We start from the raw sequence: 21,054 nt of genomic DNA, 5'->3' as shown, positions 1-21,054 counted from the left end.
TGCAGCTGATCTCTTTTCAGTTGCCTTGAAATTTTTTAACAATCCTGGTCTCAATCTCCCAGCCTTTCAACTCTGCACAATCATAATCCCCACCACCAGTGACAACCTGTCGACCCTTGGTACCACCACCGCACATACCTTCTCATAAACATGTTGTGCCTCCTTAATCTCCTTACATGTCCCATTTCTGAGTGGTCCTGTCATAAGATCAGCTGATCATTTGCCTGTCATCTGGACAGTAGGATATGGATGTGTATCCCCCCTTCAAATTCGCTGCCAGTTTCAGAATTGATTTTGTCCCGGTGTTTGTCTTCATTGGTGTAGAAGCCATGCCTATGTTTCCATGATCGAAACAGAAGTACTGGAGAAGTATTTCTTGGTGTGTTTGAAGGTGCAGTGCTCTCCTTGTTTGCTGTAGGGCTCTGATATTGGTCATTTTGAAGATTTTCAGTTCGGCAAGTTCAGATGAGAGTTGATTTTACCAGAGGCTGGCAATGATAGAAAGGAATGGACACTACAATATAAGCAGTGGTCACACATGCCAGTGTTGTTGTGTCCTCTATTTTGGGTCAGACCCTTCAGTCATATTCAATGTAGAACCCTGGCTCCGGACATGCCAAAAGGCTGTAGAATCCAGGCCAGTCAGTCACTGGCCAGTTAATGTAGGATCAGTGCTGGCCAGTCTCTCTAGAAATAGTGTTAGCTAGCATATTACAACCAGGGTGATATACATAGATCATGGGCTGGCCAGATTTTGATAATGCATTCCAGTATGAGCCTATTGACCAATCATTATATGTAGGATCAGTGCTGGCCAGTTTATACTGAAATATTATTAGCATGGCCAGCCTCACTATATGACATGTAGTAGTGAGGCTGGCCAGGTTAAATTGAAATATTGCTAGCATAGCCAGCCTCACTATATATGACAGCTAGCTAGTTTATATGTAACAGTGAGGTTTGCCAGTCGATACTAAAATATTGCTATCATGCCCCACTTGATTATGTGACATGTAGTAGTGAGGCTGGCCAGGTTATACTAAAATATTGCTAGCTTAGCCAGCCTCACTATATATGACAGCTAGCTAGTATATACTCAAATATTGCTAGCATGGCCAGCCTCACTATATGACATGTAGTATTGAGGCTGGCCATTTTATACTCAAATATTGCTATCATGGCCATCTTGACTATATGACATGTAGCAGTGAGGCTGGCCAGGTGATACATAAATATTGCTAGCATGGCCAGCCTGAATATATATGACAGCTAGCTAGTTTATACTCTAATATTGCTAGCATGGCCAGCCTTACTGTATGACCTGTAGTATTGAGGCTGGCCAGTTTATACTTGAATATTGCCAGCATGGCTGGTCTGACTCTATACCATGTAGTTTAGAGGCTGGCTTTGAGTATAAACTGGCCAGCCTCAATATTACATATCATATAGTAAGGCTGGCCATGTTAGCAATATTTTAGTACACCCGGCCAGCCTCACTGCTACATGTCATATAGTGAGGCTGGCCATGCTAGTAATATTTTAGTATAAACTGGCCAGCCTCAATACTACATGTCATATAGTAAGGCTGGCCATGTTAGTAATATGTAAGTATACTCTGGCTAGCTTTAATATTATGAGTCATATAGTCAGGCTAGTCATGCTAGCACTATTTATTCATAGACTGGCCAGCCTCACTACTACATATCATATAGTGAGGCTGGCCATGATAGCACTATTTATGTATAAACCGGCCAGCCTCACTGCTACATGTCATATAGTTAGGCTGGCCACAATATTTGACTTAATGACAAGTAGTAGTGAAGGTGGCCAGTTGGCATGACTGAAGTTGGATGACTAGCATATTGTTTTTAATCAACTATGAAGACAATCAACAAACATTTGACTACAGGATAAGATATCTATGGTAACACATTAAGACCTCTTATTCTTCATAGATGGTTGCCTAGTTCTGGTAGATCATTGAATAGGTTCATCTTCTGACCTTGCCTTCTTGCTCTTCCTAGCTGAAGTCTGAGATTTCATCCTTTTCTTTCCTTTCTCCATGCCCTCCTCCTGTTCCTCGTCATAGGCATTCCCCACCTCCTCCATCTGCACATCCATATCTCCCCTCACCAACTCTTGCTCACCTTCCTGGTCCTGCTCTATACTCTTCTCTCTCTCGTTTGTCTTATCCTCCTCACCATCAGCTCCCTCCATCTCCTCCTCCTGATCACCATTATCGGAGTGACCTGAAGCGGCCTTCATTGCCACCTCAATAAGACCTACCACCTTACATACCATATGACTGATTGCATCATCCACCTTAATGATACATTGAAGGTCCAAGTTTGAACTGGCCAAGTAGGAGGGGGTACCAGGGGGGGCCTCATCTTCTTCATACTCTATGACACGCTTACAGTCCCTCAAAATCATTCCAAGGCCTAAGACCACTAGGGCAGCTGAGTACACAGACTGAATTGGGGCTTTTCTCATCAGCTCCAAGCTAGCCATCACCATGTCCTGTGACTCGTGCACAGACTCCAGAAGATAAGAGTCTTTCCAAGACCAATTAACCCAGTTAGGTAACTCCAGCTCCTCCTGTAGCAATTGCTAGTGAATAATGTTAGGATCAACTCATATCTAAGATTACCTGAACACTTACAAGATTTTCCATCATAATAGCCAGATCCTTGACTGCGTCTACCAGCTCAAGGTAAGACCTATCAGTGCTGAGGGCATCCAAAAATGCAAAACAGTCACTACATAGCACCTCCACTGGTGATGCTGCAGCCAATGTAGTATCCAAATTAGCTGAACTATGTTGTTCATCATCTTCTGAGGTAACCTCAGCATAAGCTTTATCCTTCTTGGTACTAGCTCCATCCCTTGGACTGTGTGGCAGATCAATCCTCATGTCACATGACCTTGCCTTGATAAAAGTGACAAGTCTCTTCTGTGTGGTACTCCGCCTCTCCCAATAACTCCAGAGGATATCAATATCCTTTGCTCTCATGTGAGAGGGGTCACAGAAGACCAAGTTAGCTGGAATTGAACCAGCCTCCAAATATTCAGATGGGCAAGGAGTGATGGTGCGCCATGGCACAGGCTTACTGCTGCCAGTGAAAACTTCTATAAATATACACTGATTGACCGTGCATATAGCTATCCAAGACATAGACACTTACTGTATGCAGTATGAAAAATCATTCTTATGAGTTCTTGTTGATTTTTGAGTGTGACTTCCTGACGAGAAGGAAGTAGCGCATAGCCTTCATTGTCTAACACAACTTTAGGTAGCTCATGTTCATCCTCTTCCTTGTAGTCTAAATTAGCTGTTGGGTCTATTAATGATAGTCAACTAGTGTGTGTAAAATCAAGATTTAATAAACATACAATACTTGGTCTTTGCCCACTCTGCAAAAAACTCAAAGCCAGTTGAAGCCCACTCTTTGATGCTGTCTGAGCTGACCAAGAAACTTTTTTTGGCATTCTGAGGAAGAAATTCATGTCTAGAGGTGTACAGTTTGTTGGTTTGAAGATTTATAGTCATCCTGAATACTCACAAGGCGACGCTTAATGTCTGGTCTGCTCATTTTTTGTGACTAATGAGCATCACAACATGGCAACCCATAGTACAATGAAGTTGCTCAGAAAACTCTTCAAGCACTTTCTTGAGGTTATTCTTGCAGTAACTGCAAGCTGATGTGAGACATGAAACCCTACAAAAATTTCACAGAGCTCACATGGCCTGGCTTTCTTCAGGTGCCCCCTCCTTGTTCCACTTCTCTCGTGCATACTCGACTTCTTTCTTCTGTGTGGGTGACATTTTGTTGAACCATTCTCGTGCATGACCAGTGCGAAACTTGATGGGATCATTCACACCTTTCCTGGCTTGCTCTGCCTTGTCAAATTCATTGATTTCATGTTTAAACAATTTCTGGGTCATATCCCAGTCTGTCAGCTTTTTCTTGTAGAATGAAGCCTCCTTTGGACAGGCACTGATCTCCCTTTCCTTTGCAGCTCCTTCCCCATCAGATTCTCCATCATCAATTTGGTCCGCATAGTATTTTTTAAGTGCCTGTAAGTAGCATAGTATTAGACCGGTCAAATATCCTAGCAGTGAAAATAGTACCTTCTTGAAAGAACTTGGCAAAGGTACTTTTTCACCTTGTTCCTTGTGAGCTGCAACTATGGCCTTATGAACTTTCTTGATCACACGAGACTGTCCTGACTTTGAATCTTTTACAGCCAAGAAGTCAGATTTATAACTGACGAGGATAGTTCTGAAGCTACAAGTCCAGTCTGAAGACATAGCTAGATGAGCAAGAAGATATTGTTGAAAAATGTAATGCTGTGGTCAAACAGTACTGATAGTCACAGTGTGGCTGGACGAAAATCTCAATAATCAGGCATATGATTGTGATCAACAAGGTCATGTGATTGTGATTGATTCATGTGATTGTAATCACCTGACCGCATTCAAACTATATGATCAGAGAGGTGACTAATATTCAAAGTCATAACAAATTCAACTACAATTCTACCAATAAAGAGGTGACTGATATTCAATGTCATAGTAAAGAAATCATATCACTACATGGTAAGTTGGATCCAAGATGATTGAGGTGATTTACCATAGGTAATAACTCTGGTGAAGTTCTCTGGTTGGCAGAACTTGAAGGACTGCTTGCACATGCGATTCTTGCATTCAAAGTAATACACCTTGTTCTGGTTCACCGAAGTCCATGAGTCAACCCACATTTTGGGCATTGAACAGGAAGGTACTGCCCCCAAGGGCGAAATAGAGCATGAGTCCATGCAAACTTACAAACATCCAATGAGTCGGAATTCTTCGTGAACAAGAAGATGTTGGAGTGCCAACCCAAATTGTAGGAGTGGCCCAGCATACGAGGAAATGTGTGACTAATAGGAAATCATTCAATGATGACATGCTCAATGAATGCAAGAAGAAGATGGGCAGTAAAACTGGGCTGGAAATGTACTGCATTGAAGGCTACAGTAGCAGAAAGTCGATGACTAGTATATACAGATTCAGTCAGACACAGGATGGATCAACAAATAACTTACTTCAGTACTGAGGTCTTCAAGTTCGCAAAGCTTTCGGAGTTATTGACGATAGCGCTGCAACAGAATAGCCATAAGTATGACTTGGTGGCGCGCTCAATGAGATCCTTGAAAGGACCAAGCACAATATCCAGAAACTTTGTTTCGGACTGTCAGTACACACACAAAACCAAACACACGGACTTACAGCATTGATGGGAGTAGCAACATATATTTTCTTTGTGCCCTTGTACCCTACAAAGGGATCGCTGAAGGTATTGTCAGTGTGGTTGGAGATCCCAAAGATAATGCATTTCCAACTGCCATCACAAGGCAACCACAAGAAAATCGTGTGCAAGTTTGAATGGGCTGCCTGTCGTGTTGTTGTCAATGAGATTAAGGTGGACAAAGATCACAGTTTCAGCTGAAACCTGTGCTTGGTGAGAAAATTCGAGCGTCCCACAGATCTGGAGGAAAGTGTTGAAAATGGGCTTCCCGTCACAGTAAAATCCCTGTAGTGATAATATATATATGATTGAATCAATATACAACAAAAAACAATAACAAAAGTTAGGAACTCACAAAGTAAGACTTTTGGGGGCAGCAGCCATGGTCTTCAGTTCCAATATGGCAGGATATGCAAACAAATTTGATGCTGTCTCCAGAGATAGCATCTTTGTGACTTGGCGGGATCTGCAAGCAATAGGAGCACATGGTGCGCGGACATGAGTCGCACATGAACAAGCACTCGTTGTTGACAGATCTGTCATGACAAACAAGACAGAACTGTAGGGTAGATGTGTATAGATGTAGTTAGTTCAAATATTAGAGGAAAAAGGGCATTATGACGCACATTATTGTGTACCAATCTCTCCTCCTCATAAGTCTCCCTAGTCCCCACTGCTAACCTCGAAGTAGCGCCAGGTAGGTTGAGGGTGACGCATGGCGCCATGCCACCAGTCGACTTCTTACAAGTTTGTTTGGTGCAGGGCATAGTGCAGTCGCGGATGCTGGGATGAGGGCAGCTGCCGAGTGTATATGAAAGCTGAGTATTTAGACTGGTATCACGCTGAGAACAATGGTATAAGTATGTAAGTATGTAGAGTGCAAGCAAGAGACATGCTGGACTTGTGTTGCCACAAATGTGTGAAACAAATATGTACAAACAACATGTAAATAAACACGTCAGTCCAAACAAGCGGTTGACTTTGCTGTTCCACCACACACTACACTCCTTTTCTTTCTCACTAATCTATGGTACCCTTTGGGTCCTTGCAGGGCTGCAGCCTGCAAGGATCCAAAGGATCTACCATAATGCTAACTTTCACGCTTGGTAAGTTTTTTCTTCATTGTATACTGTTTGCTAATGTTTGTCTCTACAGAACTTAGTGTTAGGTAAGTCCTTCATTCTGTTCACCATGCGCTGACTTCTCTCTCTAGTTTTCTGGTGTCTTTGTCTCAAGTATGTGTATTGGTGTCTGGGTGTCTCTAGTAAGTTTTTTTCATTCGGTTCACCACACGCTAACATTTTCTCTCTCTAGTGTCTTATATTCGTCTCTACAGAACTCAGTGTCAGGTAAGTCCTTCATTCAGTTCACTACGCGCTGACTTCTCTCTCTAGTTTTCTGGTGTCTTTGTCTCAAGTATGTGTATTGGCATCTGGGTGTCTCTCTAGTAAGTTTTTTCATTCATTTCACCACGTGCTAACATTTTCTCTCTCTAGTGTCTTATATTAGTGTTGTACCCTGCGTCTGTCTGGCATTGTGACTTAGCATCTGGGGTTTCTTTCAGGTAAGTCTTTTGTTCTGTTCACCACGCGCTAATATATATATAAATATCTACAGTTGTCTTTGTATCTAGCGCCTGGAAGTCTATGGTAAGTCTTTCATTCTGTTCACCACGCGCTAATGCTATGTCTTTCTCTAGTGTATTTGTTTGCAGTGGGTAATCTGGGGGACTTTAATGTGGTGCATGCCACTTGTAAGTGGCTCCCACTATTGATTCTGGGGGACTTTCATGCAGTGCATGCCACTTGTGAGTGGCTCCTGCTCATTCCCAGTGCATGTTCTTGTTAGCAGCTCCTACCTTGCAGATGATTTTTCTTATTCAACTCTGTAAGTCACATCTGACTCGAACTAATTTTCTCACTAATGAGTCTTACAGGACTTTGTCATGATATAATTTTCAGCGCTAAGCACCTTACTTTAATGTTAGGCAATTGTTTCTTATTCAACTGTAAGTCATGTCTGACTCCACAGACATTTTCTTGCTGATGAGTCTTACAGGACATTGTCATGATATAACTTTGAAAGCTAAGTGCTTTACTTTGATTTTAATTATATCTAATTGTTCAGCAGGGTCATAATCTTTATGTAGACTTTCTTGGAGTGTACAGCTTTGGTGAGGAGGGCCCCCTCATCAAAGTCGTGCACTTCTCTTTATTTTTTGTTGTATTATGAACACTGTAGTAATGAATACTTATGTACTGCATGTCTTGCTATAACATTGGGCACCTCATATACTTGTTTTTTTGCCACTATGAAAAGTCACGTGATCGTGGAAATATTCTCATGCACCAACACAACTAGACCGGCAACATGAAGTCCAACCATAGGTGGAGGTTTAGAACTATGGTGTAGATACTTCCAGTAAGCTTGGGATCCCTGTGGCGACACCCATCTGACCAACATACAAGCAGAGTGTACGCCCTACCATTGGGAAGGCTCTGGTAAACATTGATGTAACTAGACCAGCAAGAGTTACATCAATGTTTACCAGAACCTTCCCAATGGTGGGGTGTGAAGTCCAACCATAGGTGAAGGTTTAGAACTGTGGTATGGATACTTCCAGTAACTGGGGATCCCTGTGGCGACACCCATCTGACCAACATACAATAGGAGTGTGTGCCCTACCATAGGTGAAGGTCTAGAACTGTGGCACATCAATGTTCACCAGAACCTTCCCAATGGTAGGTTGCACACTCCTATTGTATGTTGGTCAGATGGGTGTCACCACAGGAATCCCCAGCTTGCTCAGGCTTGCTTCCATAACCACTGTCGACACATCAATGTTTACCAGAACCTTTCCAATGGTAGGTTGCACACTCCTATTGTATGTTGGTCAGATGGGCATTGCCATAGGGATCTCAAGCTTGCTCAGGTGTGCTTCCATAACCACTGTCGACACATCAATGTTCACCAGAACCTTCCTAATGGTAGGGCGTGAAGTCCAACCATAGGTGAAGGTTTAGAACTGTGGTGTGGATACTTCCAGTAAGCTTGGGATCCCTGTAGCGATGCCCACCTGACCAACGTACAATAGGAGTGTGTGACCTACCATTGGAAAGGTTCTGGTGAACATTGATGTGTTGACAGTGGTTATGGAAGCAAGCCTGTTGGGTCATGCCTTATTCTACAAGATTCACTACTTGGCTTTTGCACTTTGAAGTGGGCTAGACTACAAAGATCTAAATGGTTCTGCAATCACTATCAGATTCCTGCTCATCAATAATCTCAGTATATCACACTTAAGCACTGCTACATCATAGAGCTTGTACTTTTCACAGTAACTAGGACTCTGGATCTTTGGTAAAAAATGCACAGGTGTTGTTTGGATGTTTCCTTCAGAAAACAATGAGCATCGCTAACTGAATACTAATAATAGCTTAATGGGGGTGACCCATATGAGGCTAAATTAAATTCACATGGTTTGATCAAATTCATCAAACCTAATTCAAACCATATTTTAATTTTAAATTTTTTGCCAAGAAACCAGGTTGAACCAATCCTCCACTGTAGTCTTAGTGACTGACTTGTGTCATGGCCTCATTAGAGCCAGAGTCAAGGAACCTTCAAGCCTTGCTGAGTGCTGAGATAACAAAAATTATGAAGGAAGCCTCTACAGTGCCTGTCTACAAAGATAGTGCCCTCCAGTCTCATCTACTGCAAAAGGCATGGTATGTGTGATTATCAGTCAATTATGATCCAAGTAGCTAATTGACATTGATAAAGAGTGAGGATCCGGTTGCAACTAAATGCTTGTGTGTCCCAATCAGAGCCTGCAGGTCACAGCTCCGCTCTAGTGACACAATATGAAATACGTCATGCTTCCTTGACTATTTCCCATGCAATTACTAATCCATGTAAGCCATTGTAGAATCAATGCTAATTTAATAAGTTGACATTTGTGAGATAGACTATGTCACATGGGATGTCGGTCGGTATGCTGACATGGTGAAATCCTCCTATGGCCAGCCAGATGGGGCCCCATCAACAGAACAGAAAAAACTTGGCAAATATTTTCCGATGGCAGTACTAGGGAGAATTTCTGAACCAGCTACAATTGTCGATAATCATGGCAAGATTTTGGTTTGGTACCTCCCCAATATCTTGTCCTGTAGTCATGTGGTAAGTTTCTCCTTATTAAGTTTAAAATTTTCCATAGTGACAGCTAATTAATGAAGGATTTGATGAACACTGCTACCACAGAACTTCATGATTATTTGCTGAAATCCATTCCAGTCACTGAATCAGCCATTGACAAGAAACACTCCTGGCATTCAGACAACTTTCTGGTGCCTGAGGGCAGAGGAAAATTTGGAGCAGGACGGGTCACTATGTCCCCTGCTTATTTTATGCAAAGATGAGAGGTAACTTAATTTTATTTTTGAGGGTTTCATTGACATCAAATTTCTCACATGATCAGTGATTTAGAGGCTTCAAGATCCTTTAGTGCCATCAGCTTCCTATTCCATTAAATCAGTTCAACATTGGCTAAAGGCTATCTCAGGCACTGAATTTTTCTTCAATGCCATAACAGCTATCATTGCTCCTGAGCTATTTGAGGCAGGCTCAGCCACAGTCTCAAAGGTATTGAATGTCACTAGGCAGCCTAAAAAACCAGTGCCAGTGTCTGAATGGCCTTCAATTTTTACTGGAATGGAGCTTATTGCTAATTGGATTACATTGAGTCATCATGATGCTGGTGGGGCACAATCCCATTATGACCTTCTAGCCAGTTTGGGCATTGGGCATGATGCAACTTTTTCCATTAAAGATCTCAATGTGGAACTTGATTACTTCCCTGGAACATTGGTATTCATTGCAGGCAAGGTATGAACCTTATCATTTCTTCCCTGAACCATTGCTTATATTGGTGGGAAGGTTTTGGAGCACTCAGTGGGTCCCTGGAAAATTGGAGAAAGATTTGTTGTTGCACATTTTATGAAGGACAAGGTTCATGATCATGTAGGGGTGTCCAAGCCAGCATTTCCAGTTCAGATGGACTTGTTACAATTATTGGGAAGTAGTGTTACAGATCATAGACCTAGGAAGTGTGTGAGAAGGGAGATCTAGGGAGATCTGATGGTTATCTCAGTGGAGCAAATTGGGACTCTTGAAATTTTTTTAATGATACTAGCGATAGTTAACCAAATTTCGCATTCTCTGGCTGCAGTGCACATTACACCATCATGTCTGGCAAGAAAAAAGCTCGTCTAAAGTCCAATACTTTCTCTTTTCAAGACAGAGGACAATTATCCAAAGGGAAGGACTTGGATGTTCAGTATGTTTCTCACAAAAAAATTATGAAGAAAAGGAGAAAACCAACATGGGTGGAATCATGTGCTGATCCTTGTTATGAGTCGTCAGAGCAGCCTTCACCTGCCTCTAGCCCACAGAAAAAAATTAAGCACCATCATCAAGGACTAGACAACATTCAAGAACATGATGGAGAGGTTCATGGAGATTTTATGTTATATACAGATAATCCAAGACGACAAACTAAGGCAGGTACATCTGGTTAAATCCAAACATCTTCATGACTAAGTCAAACATTTAATTCAAGACTCAAAATGACTTCATTCATGAATATCTCATTTATCGTGACTTATTCCTGGATATTATCTTGGAGTCAGAAAATTTGGCCAATGGAGGGCTCTGCAAATCTTGTCAGGGTGAAGAAGGATTGCTCTGGTGCTTGACTTGCTCTGGTGACCATTCATGGTGCCATGCATGCATTCTTACAGCCCACCAGTCATTACCCTTTCATAAGATACAACAGTGGAACAGAAAGTGCTTCTGTGACACATCCCTCACCCAGCTTGGTTATATATGGCACCTGGGTCACAGAGGACAGCCATGTCCATGCTCTCAAGGCTCCTTGGAATGGGAGGATATAGATGAAACTATGAACAAGCATGGTGAGGAAACTGGAGTACACACCACCACCGATTCACTTCCAACAACCACTTCCCTAACCATCATTCATTCCACTGGAGTATTCACTCACAACATACTCTGGTGTCATTGTCCTGGATCATCAAAACAATACTTGCAGTTGCTCAAAGCAGGATTATTTCCAGCCAGTATATCCCGCCCTTGAACTGCCTTCACATTCAATGTTCTTGACAACTTTCTCATTGATGCCCTTGAGTGCAAGACATCTGCATCAAGTTTCTTCCAAAAGCTTCGTCACCTGACCAATAATGCTTTCCCAGATTCTGTGCCAGTAAGTCTTACTTATCATGGATTATTGTTGATAAGTCATATTTTGTCAGGATCAATATTGTGAACTGATGAGGGTGTCTCATCAATGGAGGGATTTGATGAATTGAAAACGATTTGGATTTGGACATGATTCATTAGTAAAGCCTGGACCTGGCAACTTAGCTCTATTTTGTGCTGTCTGTCCACAGCCTGGAATAAATATGCCATTTCATTGGCAGGACAAGTATGAAAGGCAAGTGTTTATCTATTGTATGATTACTTGCACCAGCTGGCTAGTTATTATATGTGCCCTCATACTGGCCAGCACCCCTCCTACATCTAGCATATACATGCTGGCCAGCCATGCTTCAGCAAATTGACAGACTGGCCATCTTATTCCTACAGGCCCTACAGGGGCAGTGGCCAGCTGTGGTATTATATATCAACCAGCTGGCTGGTTTATGTAGACTACACATATGGGGCCACTGGCTATCTATCTGCTGTGACTTTGTTTGGAAAATTGTGCTAACTCCTTATTTATCAGCTGGTTGATCATGCGAAGATATGTTGTGGATGGCAACTTCACTGCTCAACATATGAATATGAGACAACCTCACCTTGATGTCTCCCTTTCTGATGGTCTAGGGTATATGGTGACAGAGGCTGAGTACCAGGCTCATTTGTCATTGGCTGTGGAAAGTAAGGATGTATGTTTTTTTCTGGTATTTCCACCTCTGTGTGTTCTAACTAGATATTTATCACAGAAATCCTCTTGCAGTAATCATTGTGCAGTCAATGCAGCCAACACCAATAGAAGCAATCTTCGAGCAACTGGTGTAGGTGCCACTGCTTGTGCACGACATGGGTGTTTTGTTCCTCATGCAGTGGTGGACTTTCAGAAGGGTGAACAGTAAATTTTTATTATGAGATTGAAGTCTTTCAATAAGCTCATGCATGTTTCTAGCCACATGAATGTTGACTATTCAATATGCAATGCTATCAATGGGCATTCTCATGGCATTGATACCACCCTTATCATCTATGATGTAGGGTGTCAGTGGTGCATTCATTTTGCTGAATGTGTAGCCAACTGCCCAGGGTTGTCTCTACCTGAACAGAGTCAAGTTTTGACAGCAGTTGGTAAATTTCATCTGAGTGCACACAAACTTCCATGTTTTGCAAGATTTAGTCTCAACTTCATTCAAGGGGCTGGCCAAGTAGATGGTGAAATACTAGAGACTCTCTGGGCATCTTTCAACAAGATATCACCCACTGCTCGATCCATGAGTAAATGTCATCAGTAGGAAATTTTGGATGATCACATGTGGGACTCAAATTGGAAGAAACTAGTTGGACTTGGTATGTGTTCATTTTCTCATTACAGAAGTAATTAATCATGATAGCACAGTCAAGACACTCTTGAAGAAGCACCAACAAGCCATCAAGGGGATAAGGGATACAAAGCTTCCTTTTGATGAGCTGACAAGTGCATTAGATAAACAAAAAATTGCTGAATGGGAAAATGATGAGAAGAAGGCAATGGAGGAGTGAGGTGAATATCTTGTCATTTATCAGCTCAAGATTGATCAAGGTAATCAATCCCTACTATTTTTCCAAGGCAAATCAAGGCTAACCACAGTTTGTCATTGGAATTTTGGAGCCCCTACAATGGCTGAAATTCAACTAAGATTAACTGAAGCAGAGAATGCTGAAACAGGAAGGTTAGGAACAGTCTCTTGGATCATTCAAGGTATCAACCTTGAGGATGCCCAGTATGTCATATTTTATTTAAGTTTGACAGCATGACCACATTCATGGTAGGGATGGGTTAAGATCAGATATTCGTCAACTCCCATCTAATGCCACTGCTGCTCAGAAGGTTGCTCTTCAAGAGAAATGACAGAAACTATCAGCTCGGATTACCAAATTCCATGAAACAGCTGATGCTATGACAGAGGGAATAGAGCTGGAAGCAGGTATAGTGCACACAGATGATCCTAGATTTTTCAAGGCAGATGATGAAGAGCAAGACTGGGAGACTCATCCTGTCAACCTTGAAGATGATTCAGAATTGGTGGATGATGAAATTCCAGCTGAACATATGGGCCTCTGGATGCCATCATCAGTTCCTCATGATCAAGTTTTTTTGGCTCATTTATTAGCCCTACAGGCAGAGGAACTGGAGCTGAGAAAAGGTCAAGCCAATGATTGCCTTGAAAGGATTCAGTTGGCTCTTGGTCATAAGGCCATCATCTACAGGCAACACTTTCGAAGTGCTAATTCTGTGTGGACTGGGACAAGGTCCAAGCAAGAAGCTCAATGTTGCCACATCAAAATCAAAAAATATGTCCGGAGTTATCAAAGGGCAAGATTGGCTATGGAGAGACTGGGCATGGATCAAGATTCTCTAGAGAATATTTATCAAGAAATCTTACCTGAACAGCTCAACATTGACAAGGAGGTAACAGAAGAGAATCGATTTGGCCAGGGATCAGACAAACTAGCTTGGTTTTGGAGAGTTAATGGCGCAAAGAAGAGTCAAAAAGATGCTTGGATGAATGAATGTGAGTAACATTATGGTCTATGTGATTGATGTAATTCAAAAATTATGTTTTTAGTCTACAGAATGAACTGGCTGAAGGCCAAGGCAAGATGGAACAGGTGGGAGGAGGAGTTGAGTTTGGTTCAACATGAAATGGGGTGGACAATAGGTTGGTTCAAACATCAAGAAGAAAAATGGCATCAATGGTGGAATGAAGCCATGAAATCTGGTCATCAACCTTATGCTTATAGACAGGTGCTGGTGTGGAAAGCATTTGTGATGGAAGCTGAGGAGAAATTCAAGGACAAGCTGTTAATTATAACTTAGGATTGTCTTTCAGATATCACAATTCAGTAACTAAATGATGTGTAGACTGTAGTCAGCCACACCATAAAGATAGAACTTTTGAAGCCAGCTTTCCTAGAGTCAAATGTGTGTTGATTGTCTTCATAGTTGATTAAAGACAATATATATGCTAGTCATCCAACTTCAGTCATGCCAACTGGCCACCTTCACTACTACTTGTCATTAAGTCAAATATTGTGGCCAGCCTAACTATATGACATGTAGCAGTGAGGCTGGCCGGTTTATACATAAATAGTGCTATCATGGCCAGCCTCACTATATGATATGTAGTAGTGAGGCTGGCCAGTCTATGAATAAATAGTGCTAGCATGACTAGCCTGATTATATGACTCATAATATTAAAGCTAACCAGAGTATACTTACATATTACTAACATGGCCAGCCTTACTATATGACATGTAGTATTGAGGCTGGCCAGTTTATACTAAAATATTACTAGCATGGCCAGCCTCACTATATGACATGTAGCAGTGAGGCTGGCCAGGTGGTATACTAAAATATTACCAGCATGGCCAGCCTCACTATATGACATGTAGCAGTGAGGCTGGCCAGGTGGTATACTAAAATATTACTAGCATGGCCAGCCTCACTATATGACATGTAGCAGTGAGGCTGGTCGGGTGTACTAAAATATTGCTAACATGGCCAGCCTTACTATATGACATGTAATATTGAGGCTGGCCAGTTTATACTCAAAGCCAGCCTCTAAACTACATGGTATAGAGTCAGACCAGCCATGCTGGCAATATTCAAGTATAAACTGGCCAGCCTCAATACTACAGGTCATACAGTAAGGCTGGCCATGCTAGCAATATTAGAGTATAAACTAGCTAGCTGTCATATATATTCAGGCTGGCCATGCTAGCAATATTTATGTATCACCTGGCCAGCCTCACTGCTACATGTCATATAGTCAAGATGGCCATGATAGCAATATTTGAGTATAAAATGGCCAGCCTCAATACTACATGTCATATAGTGAGGCTGGCCATGCTAATAATATTTCAGTATAAACTGGCCAGCACTGATCCTACATATAATGATTGGTCAATAGGCTCATACTGGAATGCATTATCAAAATCTGGCCAGCCCATGATCTATGTATATCACCCTGGTTGTAATATGCTAGCTAACACTATTTCTAGAGAGACTGGCCAGCACTGATCCTATGTTAACCGGCCAGTGACTGGCTGGCCTGGATTCTACAGCCTTTTGGCATGTCCGGAGCCAGGGTTCTACATTGAATATGACTGAAGTATGTGTTTGGGTAGCATATTTTGAATGATCCAAAGTGTTGGAATCAGAACAGTTGGGTATGCTGTAGCATTCAACTTTCTTCATTACTTGCTCTCTGTTGCAGATCTGCATCAGATGCCAGGGGATTGTAAGCTGGGCTTACTCATCAGACTCATTGATTGGACACCATGCGTTGTTTGCTGCTGTTTGTTCGAGCTCCTATATATACCGAGCTCATATTGCATGTATTGACTATCGTCTCTTATCCTCATTCAATCCCATATGCTTCTACTCGTTACTCTTGTCTGATCTCGAACTTAGTGTTTCTACCCTTGGGTAGTTTCCACTTTTTTTTAATGACCTAGAAAGGCATATTGACTGTATAACCATGTTTCCTTAACAAGGTTAGAACTGACCAAACTGACCACCCCATTATTCCCACTGTAATACAAACTGTCTTACCACCATTCACAACCGTCTGTCGTTCAACCGCTGGTTACATGTAGCCGTCGTCAACAATTCAATATCCCTATCGAATCTGTTGTACCTACACTACCAGAAACAGGAGAACATCCACAGCTGTCTGTATTGACGACCCAGGAACACTTCAGTACACACAGACGCAATCCCACTACAGACTCCGACTCAGATTCAGATGTTTATCACATGTATACTCAGGACAACATGTCCACAAGCAAAACCACTTGTGTAGAGCAACCTGCACCAACCAAACCGCTGTTCTTGTCAATGGGTGACATCACTCCAGAAATACTTTGTACTTGGGAGATGGGTTGTCACCAGTACTTCAAGCACAAGAACATTCCCAACAAGGAGCAGGTTGGTAAGGTGGCATGGGGCATGCTGGAACCCTCTGTACAGGAGTGGTACCTTAATGACCAAGAACATCTCGATGCACTTACGTTTAGGGAATATATGGCAGAGGTTCGAGCCTATTGGCTCCCTTCAGACTGGGCGGACATCACGTGGCAGAAGTTGCTGTCCTCGACCCAAGGAAACAAGCCATTCAATGAATGGGCAGTTGAAGTACAGGGTCTGAATGCCCTTCTCCATGATACTCCCTCATACCTGACAGAATTGAACTTATGCTATCACCTAGAGGCACATATGCATACAGATCTCAGGACCAAATACCATTCTGAAGACATTTTGGCCATCAACGAGTTCCATCCTTGGCTCAAGAAGACCTGACTCCTAGATGAAAAACACCTGCAAATTGCGGCCAAACAGAAGGAAGCTGTTGAAGTGGCCCTCCGGGCAGAGCATCTATGCCTTGGTGGCAAGAGAAAACTCAATTCTTCCTCACAATACAACTCTAAGGCTGGCCAAAACACTACCGGGAAAATGGGCGCCTTTGTGTGTGTACCACCCCTCACAGATGAAGAACCCTTCTGCACGAGAACGATGGTTGTTTCAAGTGCAGAGAACCTTTTGCAGGTCATATGACAACCACCTGCAGCAAAGGGTTCCCGGACAGCGCATCATACAAAACGATCACAGCCGCATCTATTGCTGCAAAGAAGAGCAAGAAGATAGTGTGGGAATCATTTTTCAGCTGGCCAAGCTGCTGAGTGGAGAGCAGTATGTTCAGCCCATGGGATTCTGACTTGGCTCAGTGCTCAGAGAGTAGAAATTATCATCAAAAGGGACTGTCATTCAGGCTGGTACTGACACTAGTGAAAGAGATACATGCTTAAGTAAGCAGCAAAAATGCGAACATAAGCTAAAGAAAGTGAGGGTAGGTAAAGGTAAGTAAAGTAAGTAAATCTAAGCCCAAGGAAAACTTGACTGTCACAATGGGTAACACGATTGCTTCTGTAGAAGTTGAGAACACGGTTGTGGTAGTCATGCCATCAGCAGCTCTGGGAAACGGTACAGACTCAGATGAGTGCATGGCCCCACTAACCACTCCTCTCCTTCTCTGGGATTGTCATGTCGACGGTCCCGCTGTCTCCTCTCCTGTTCACATATCTGCGCTAATCGATGATGGTTCTGCTGCAGTTCTGATTGATGAACAACTTGCACTCAAACTCAGCCTGTGCTGTAGAAAACTTCCAACACCTGTACCCTTCAACATCGCCCTCTCTGGAGACAAGAAGGAAACCTTTCTTTTATCAGACTATGTGAAACTCGCCTGTACTTCCATTGATTTTTGTTATACTTCTCGCAGTGTACGCACTGTCGTCACGCCAAACCTTTGTACTCCTCTTCTACTTGGTGGTCCCTTCCTTCACCACAACAAAATTGTCATTGACCACGAGCTCCAGACGTGCATCATAAAAGAGCAGGATTATGACCTTCTCAACCTGCAACCAAAAGCAACGTCTCATAAGCAATCAATAATACCTTCTCCACCAAAAATCCGAGACCTTCATCTGGATGTTGTACAAGAACTAAAGCACATCTTACCGGAGTATAAAACATTAGTGGACAACTCCTGTGAGCCACTAAAGGGCATTGACCTCATTGGAGCTGTTCAAGAACAGATCGCCTGCCTCACATCTGAAGAACAACTGAAACAACATGATGCCGCTCTGAAACATGAGTTCATGGACTATTTCCCTGCCAATATTCCTCACAACGACTCCTTGCCATCAGACATCCTATTTCGCGTGTGTTTGAAAGATGCAAACAAAACAATTCAACAACGTGCATATGACTGCCCGAGGAAGTATAGGGAGGCTTGGAAAATCTTATTGGACCAACATGTTGAAGCAGGTCAACTGCGTCCATCAGATAGCCTGCATTCCTCACCCGCCTTCATTATTCCGAAGGCAGATCCAACTGCTCTTCCCCGGTGGGTTAATGATTTTCGTCAATTGAACCTAAACACCATTCCAGATAACCACCCACTGCCACAGATCGACAAAATCCTGCGCGATTGCGCCAAGGGTCGTATATTTGGTAAAATAGATATGACTAACTCCTTCTTTCAAACCAAGGTCCACCCTGATGATATGAAACTGCTGGCAGTACATACACTATGGGGACTATATGAATGGACTGTGATGCCAATGGGGGTGCATAACGCACCTGCTGCTCGCCAACAATGCATGTCATCAGCACTGCGCCACTTGATCAGCAAAATCTGCCACATGTACCTCAATGACATTATAATCTGGTCTCAGTCCCTGGAGGAACATGAATGGAACGTGCAAGAAGTTCTGTTAGCACTTCGAGCCGTGCATCTGTTCTGCTCACCAAAGAAAACTTCACTGTTCAACCTCGAAATTGACTTCCTCAGACATCATATTTCGATGCGTGGGATAGAATCCGACAAATCAAAAGTTGCACAGATTCTGGACTGGCCAACACCATGCAAAGCAAACGATGTTTGTGCATTCCTTGGTCTTGTCCACTATCTTGCGAATCACCTGCCCGCCCTGGCAGAACACACTCATATCTTGACACCTCTGACGACGAAGGCTGCGGATCTTGTGTTCCCACTATGGACAGAACACCATGAGACTGCCTTCCAAGCAATCAAAAATCTCATAACAAGTCCTCAATGCCTGACAACAATCGATCACGACAATCCTGGTAATAATAAGATATTTCTCACCTGCGATGCCTCTGATTATCGAACTGGGGCTGTATTGTTGTGGGGAGAAACATGGGAAACAGCAAGACCGGTGGCTTTTGATTCCACTCAACTGTGTGATGCTGAATTAAATTATCCAGTGCACGAGAAGGAATTGCTTGCAATTATTCACGGGCTGAAGAAATGGCACATAGAACTACTGGGAGGTCCAGTACAGGTATATACTGACCACAGGACACTCGAAAATTTTGTGACACAAAAAGGACTTTCATGGCGACAGGCCCATTGGGCAGAGTACCTCATGCACTTCGACCTCACCATCTCCTACCTCCACCATCTCCTACCTCAAGGGTGAAGAAAACACAGGTGCCGATGCCTTGTCACGTCTCCACTTAGATGAAGCTCCTGTTAAGAACCATGCTCAAAGGAGAGAGAGACTGACTCAGAGGGGCTTGGCCTCAGCTCGTACGCTGTGCCCCTTACCCGAGTATGTGCCCTTCATTTCAGAGGAAGTCCGATGATGGTCCGACAAAGTCCGGAGGACTTCTGGAGGCTGGCTACTCTGGTGGAGAGTGCGGGAGGACTTCTGGAGGAGTGCAGGAAACGTCCGGAGGAGTGTGGGAAACGTCTGGAGGAGTGCGGGAGAGTTCCGGAGGAATGCAGGAAATGCTCAGGAGAGTTCCTGCTGCAAGGTAATACTTCTACAGGAAAACATATTGGAAGGATAGGAGGTCTGGAGGTCCAGAGGTATGGAGGACAGAACATCCGAAGGTACGGAGGGCAGAACATCCAAAGGACAGGATGCCCAGAGGTATGAGGGACAGGAGGTCCGGAGGTCCGGAAGGAATAGGGGCTACATCGGACGAAGTCCAATGTAGAAGCAAACGGAGGTAGACTACCCTAAGGTAGAGTCAGAGGGACAGGAAGTGGACCTAAGTCCGGAAAGAGGGTAAGTGCCAGAAAGGCAAGACTCTAGCCTAGGGAAGCAATCCCTAGACTTGGGACAGAGACATAGGGGACAAATCCGGAGGTCCAGAATTCCGGCCTAGGGAGTCCATCCCTAGGCCTTATGGAAAAGGACAAGACTCAGATGGACTGAAGTCCGGAAGATGATTGGCAAGTAGAACAGGATCTAAGATGATATTCAGACTGAGGACTCTACTGTAGTTGTACAGGGGTTATATACTAGAGGCTATCTGAGAGGATCAGTAAGCAAAGGAGTAAGGCTATGTACAAGCATGCGGAAACACATTGGTAAGTAAGACGGAACATATGTAAATGAACTCAGAGATGAAACTAGTACAAGGATCAATCAGCAAGACGGAAACAGAGATAACCAAGAACCGGAAAGGCGGAGATGCCTAAATGGGGATAGGCGCAGGATCTTGGACAGAGGGTGGGAATAGGTCCGGAGATCTGGGGATCCGGAAGGCAGGGCAGAAACAGGACTGAGATATGTGAGGTGGTGGATGTAGTCCAGAATCCAAGAGGAGGTAAAGTCTGGATGTCTTGCTGGACAGAATGTGCATAGGGTGGACAGGATAGGGGATCCAGGAATGAGTTGGATATGGGGTCCGGAAACAGGTCCGGAAAGCGTGGGAATATGATGGGATCTATGTCTGGCATACAGGATATGACAGCTCCCTTGACTGCAGCTGCCATAGCATCCACCCTATCCTCTCAATCAACTCCAGATCACATGCCAGCAACATTGCAAATTAATCTAGATAAAATGTTCCTCAAGAGCATCCTCAACGGTTATGTAGATGACCCCTTTTGCAGAAAACTGACATCCCTCATAG

At 43.2% G+C, this 21,054-nt stretch overlaps 6 protein-coding genes across 6 annotated transcripts; 5 read left to right on the top strand and 1 right to left on the bottom strand.

The window, feature by feature from the left end:
• Nucleotides 1-1,977: 1,977 nt before the first annotated feature.
• On the bottom strand, nucleotides 1,978-6,058 carry BJ212DRAFT_1304913 (uncharacterized protein; the record flags this gene model as incomplete). The annotated part of the gene is made up of 17 exons (XM_041333694.1): nucleotides 1,978-2,610; nucleotides 2,663-3,042; nucleotides 3,112-3,162; nucleotides 3,186-3,341; nucleotides 3,394-3,509; nucleotides 3,564-3,585; nucleotides 3,637-3,692; nucleotides 3,744-4,078; nucleotides 4,133-4,314; nucleotides 4,635-4,784; nucleotides 4,829-4,923; nucleotides 5,089-5,234; nucleotides 5,273-5,333; nucleotides 5,496-5,576; nucleotides 5,647-5,757; nucleotides 5,801-5,850; nucleotides 5,918-6,058. 17 exons carry the CDS (start codon nucleotides 6,056-6,058, stop codon nucleotides 1,978-1,980), a joined length of 2,766 nt encoding a protein of 921 aa, XP_041186209.1.
• Nucleotides 6,059-6,221: 163 nt separating this feature from the next.
• BJ212DRAFT_1304912 (uncharacterized protein) lies at nucleotides 6,222-7,523 on the top strand (the record flags this gene model as incomplete). Its single annotated transcript, XM_041333693.1, has 12 exons — nucleotides 6,222-6,248; nucleotides 6,343-6,397; nucleotides 6,447-6,459; nucleotides 6,505-6,555; nucleotides 6,606-6,640; nucleotides 6,686-6,738; nucleotides 6,788-6,855; nucleotides 6,925-6,940; nucleotides 6,991-7,044; nucleotides 7,087-7,098; nucleotides 7,279-7,299; nucleotides 7,422-7,523. The coding sequence occupies 12 exons, from the start codon at nucleotides 6,222-6,224 to the stop codon at nucleotides 7,521-7,523; spliced, it is 507 nt and encodes a 168-aa protein (XP_041186208.1).
• Nucleotides 7,524-10,998: 3,475 nt separating this feature from the next.
• Nucleotides 10,999-11,208, top strand: BJ212DRAFT_1254817 (uncharacterized protein; the record flags this gene model as incomplete). The annotated part of the gene is made up of 1 exon (XM_041329757.1): nucleotides 10,999-11,208. A coding segment is annotated over one exon (210 nt), but the record flags the coding sequence as incomplete, so codon positions are not given.
• Nucleotides 11,209-12,583: 1,375 nt separating this feature from the next.
• On the top strand, nucleotides 12,584-12,817 carry BJ212DRAFT_1247152 (uncharacterized protein; the record flags this gene model as incomplete). The annotated part of the gene is made up of 1 exon (XM_041329672.1): nucleotides 12,584-12,817. A coding segment is annotated over one exon (234 nt), but the record flags the coding sequence as incomplete, so codon positions are not given.
• Nucleotides 12,818-13,704: 887 nt separating this feature from the next.
• Nucleotides 13,705-14,391, top strand: BJ212DRAFT_1246864 (uncharacterized protein; the record flags this gene model as incomplete). Its single annotated transcript, XM_041329667.1, has 2 exons — nucleotides 13,705-14,113; nucleotides 14,168-14,391. Coding segments are annotated over 2 exons (633 nt in total), but the record flags the coding sequence as incomplete, so codon positions are not given.
• Nucleotides 14,392-16,377: 1,986 nt separating this feature from the next.
• On the top strand, nucleotides 16,378-16,902 carry BJ212DRAFT_1487467 (uncharacterized protein; the record flags this gene model as incomplete). The annotated part of the gene is made up of 1 exon (XM_041341278.1): nucleotides 16,378-16,902. The coding sequence occupies one exon, from the start codon at nucleotides 16,378-16,380 to the stop codon at nucleotides 16,900-16,902; it is 525 nt and encodes a 174-aa protein (XP_041186204.1).
• Between the last annotated feature and the right edge of the window lie 4,152 nt (nucleotides 16,903-21,054).

The sequence above is a fragment of the Suillus subaureus genome, assembly GCF_016647635.1.
Source record: "Suillus subaureus strain MN1 chromosome Unknown BJ212scaffold_84, whole genome shotgun sequence".
NCBI lineage: Eukaryota > Fungi > Basidiomycota > Agaricomycetes > Boletales > Suillaceae > Suillus > Suillus subaureus.
The sequence above is the reverse complement of the archived record's forward strand: the minus strand, read 5'-3'. Positions and strand labels throughout refer to the sequence as shown.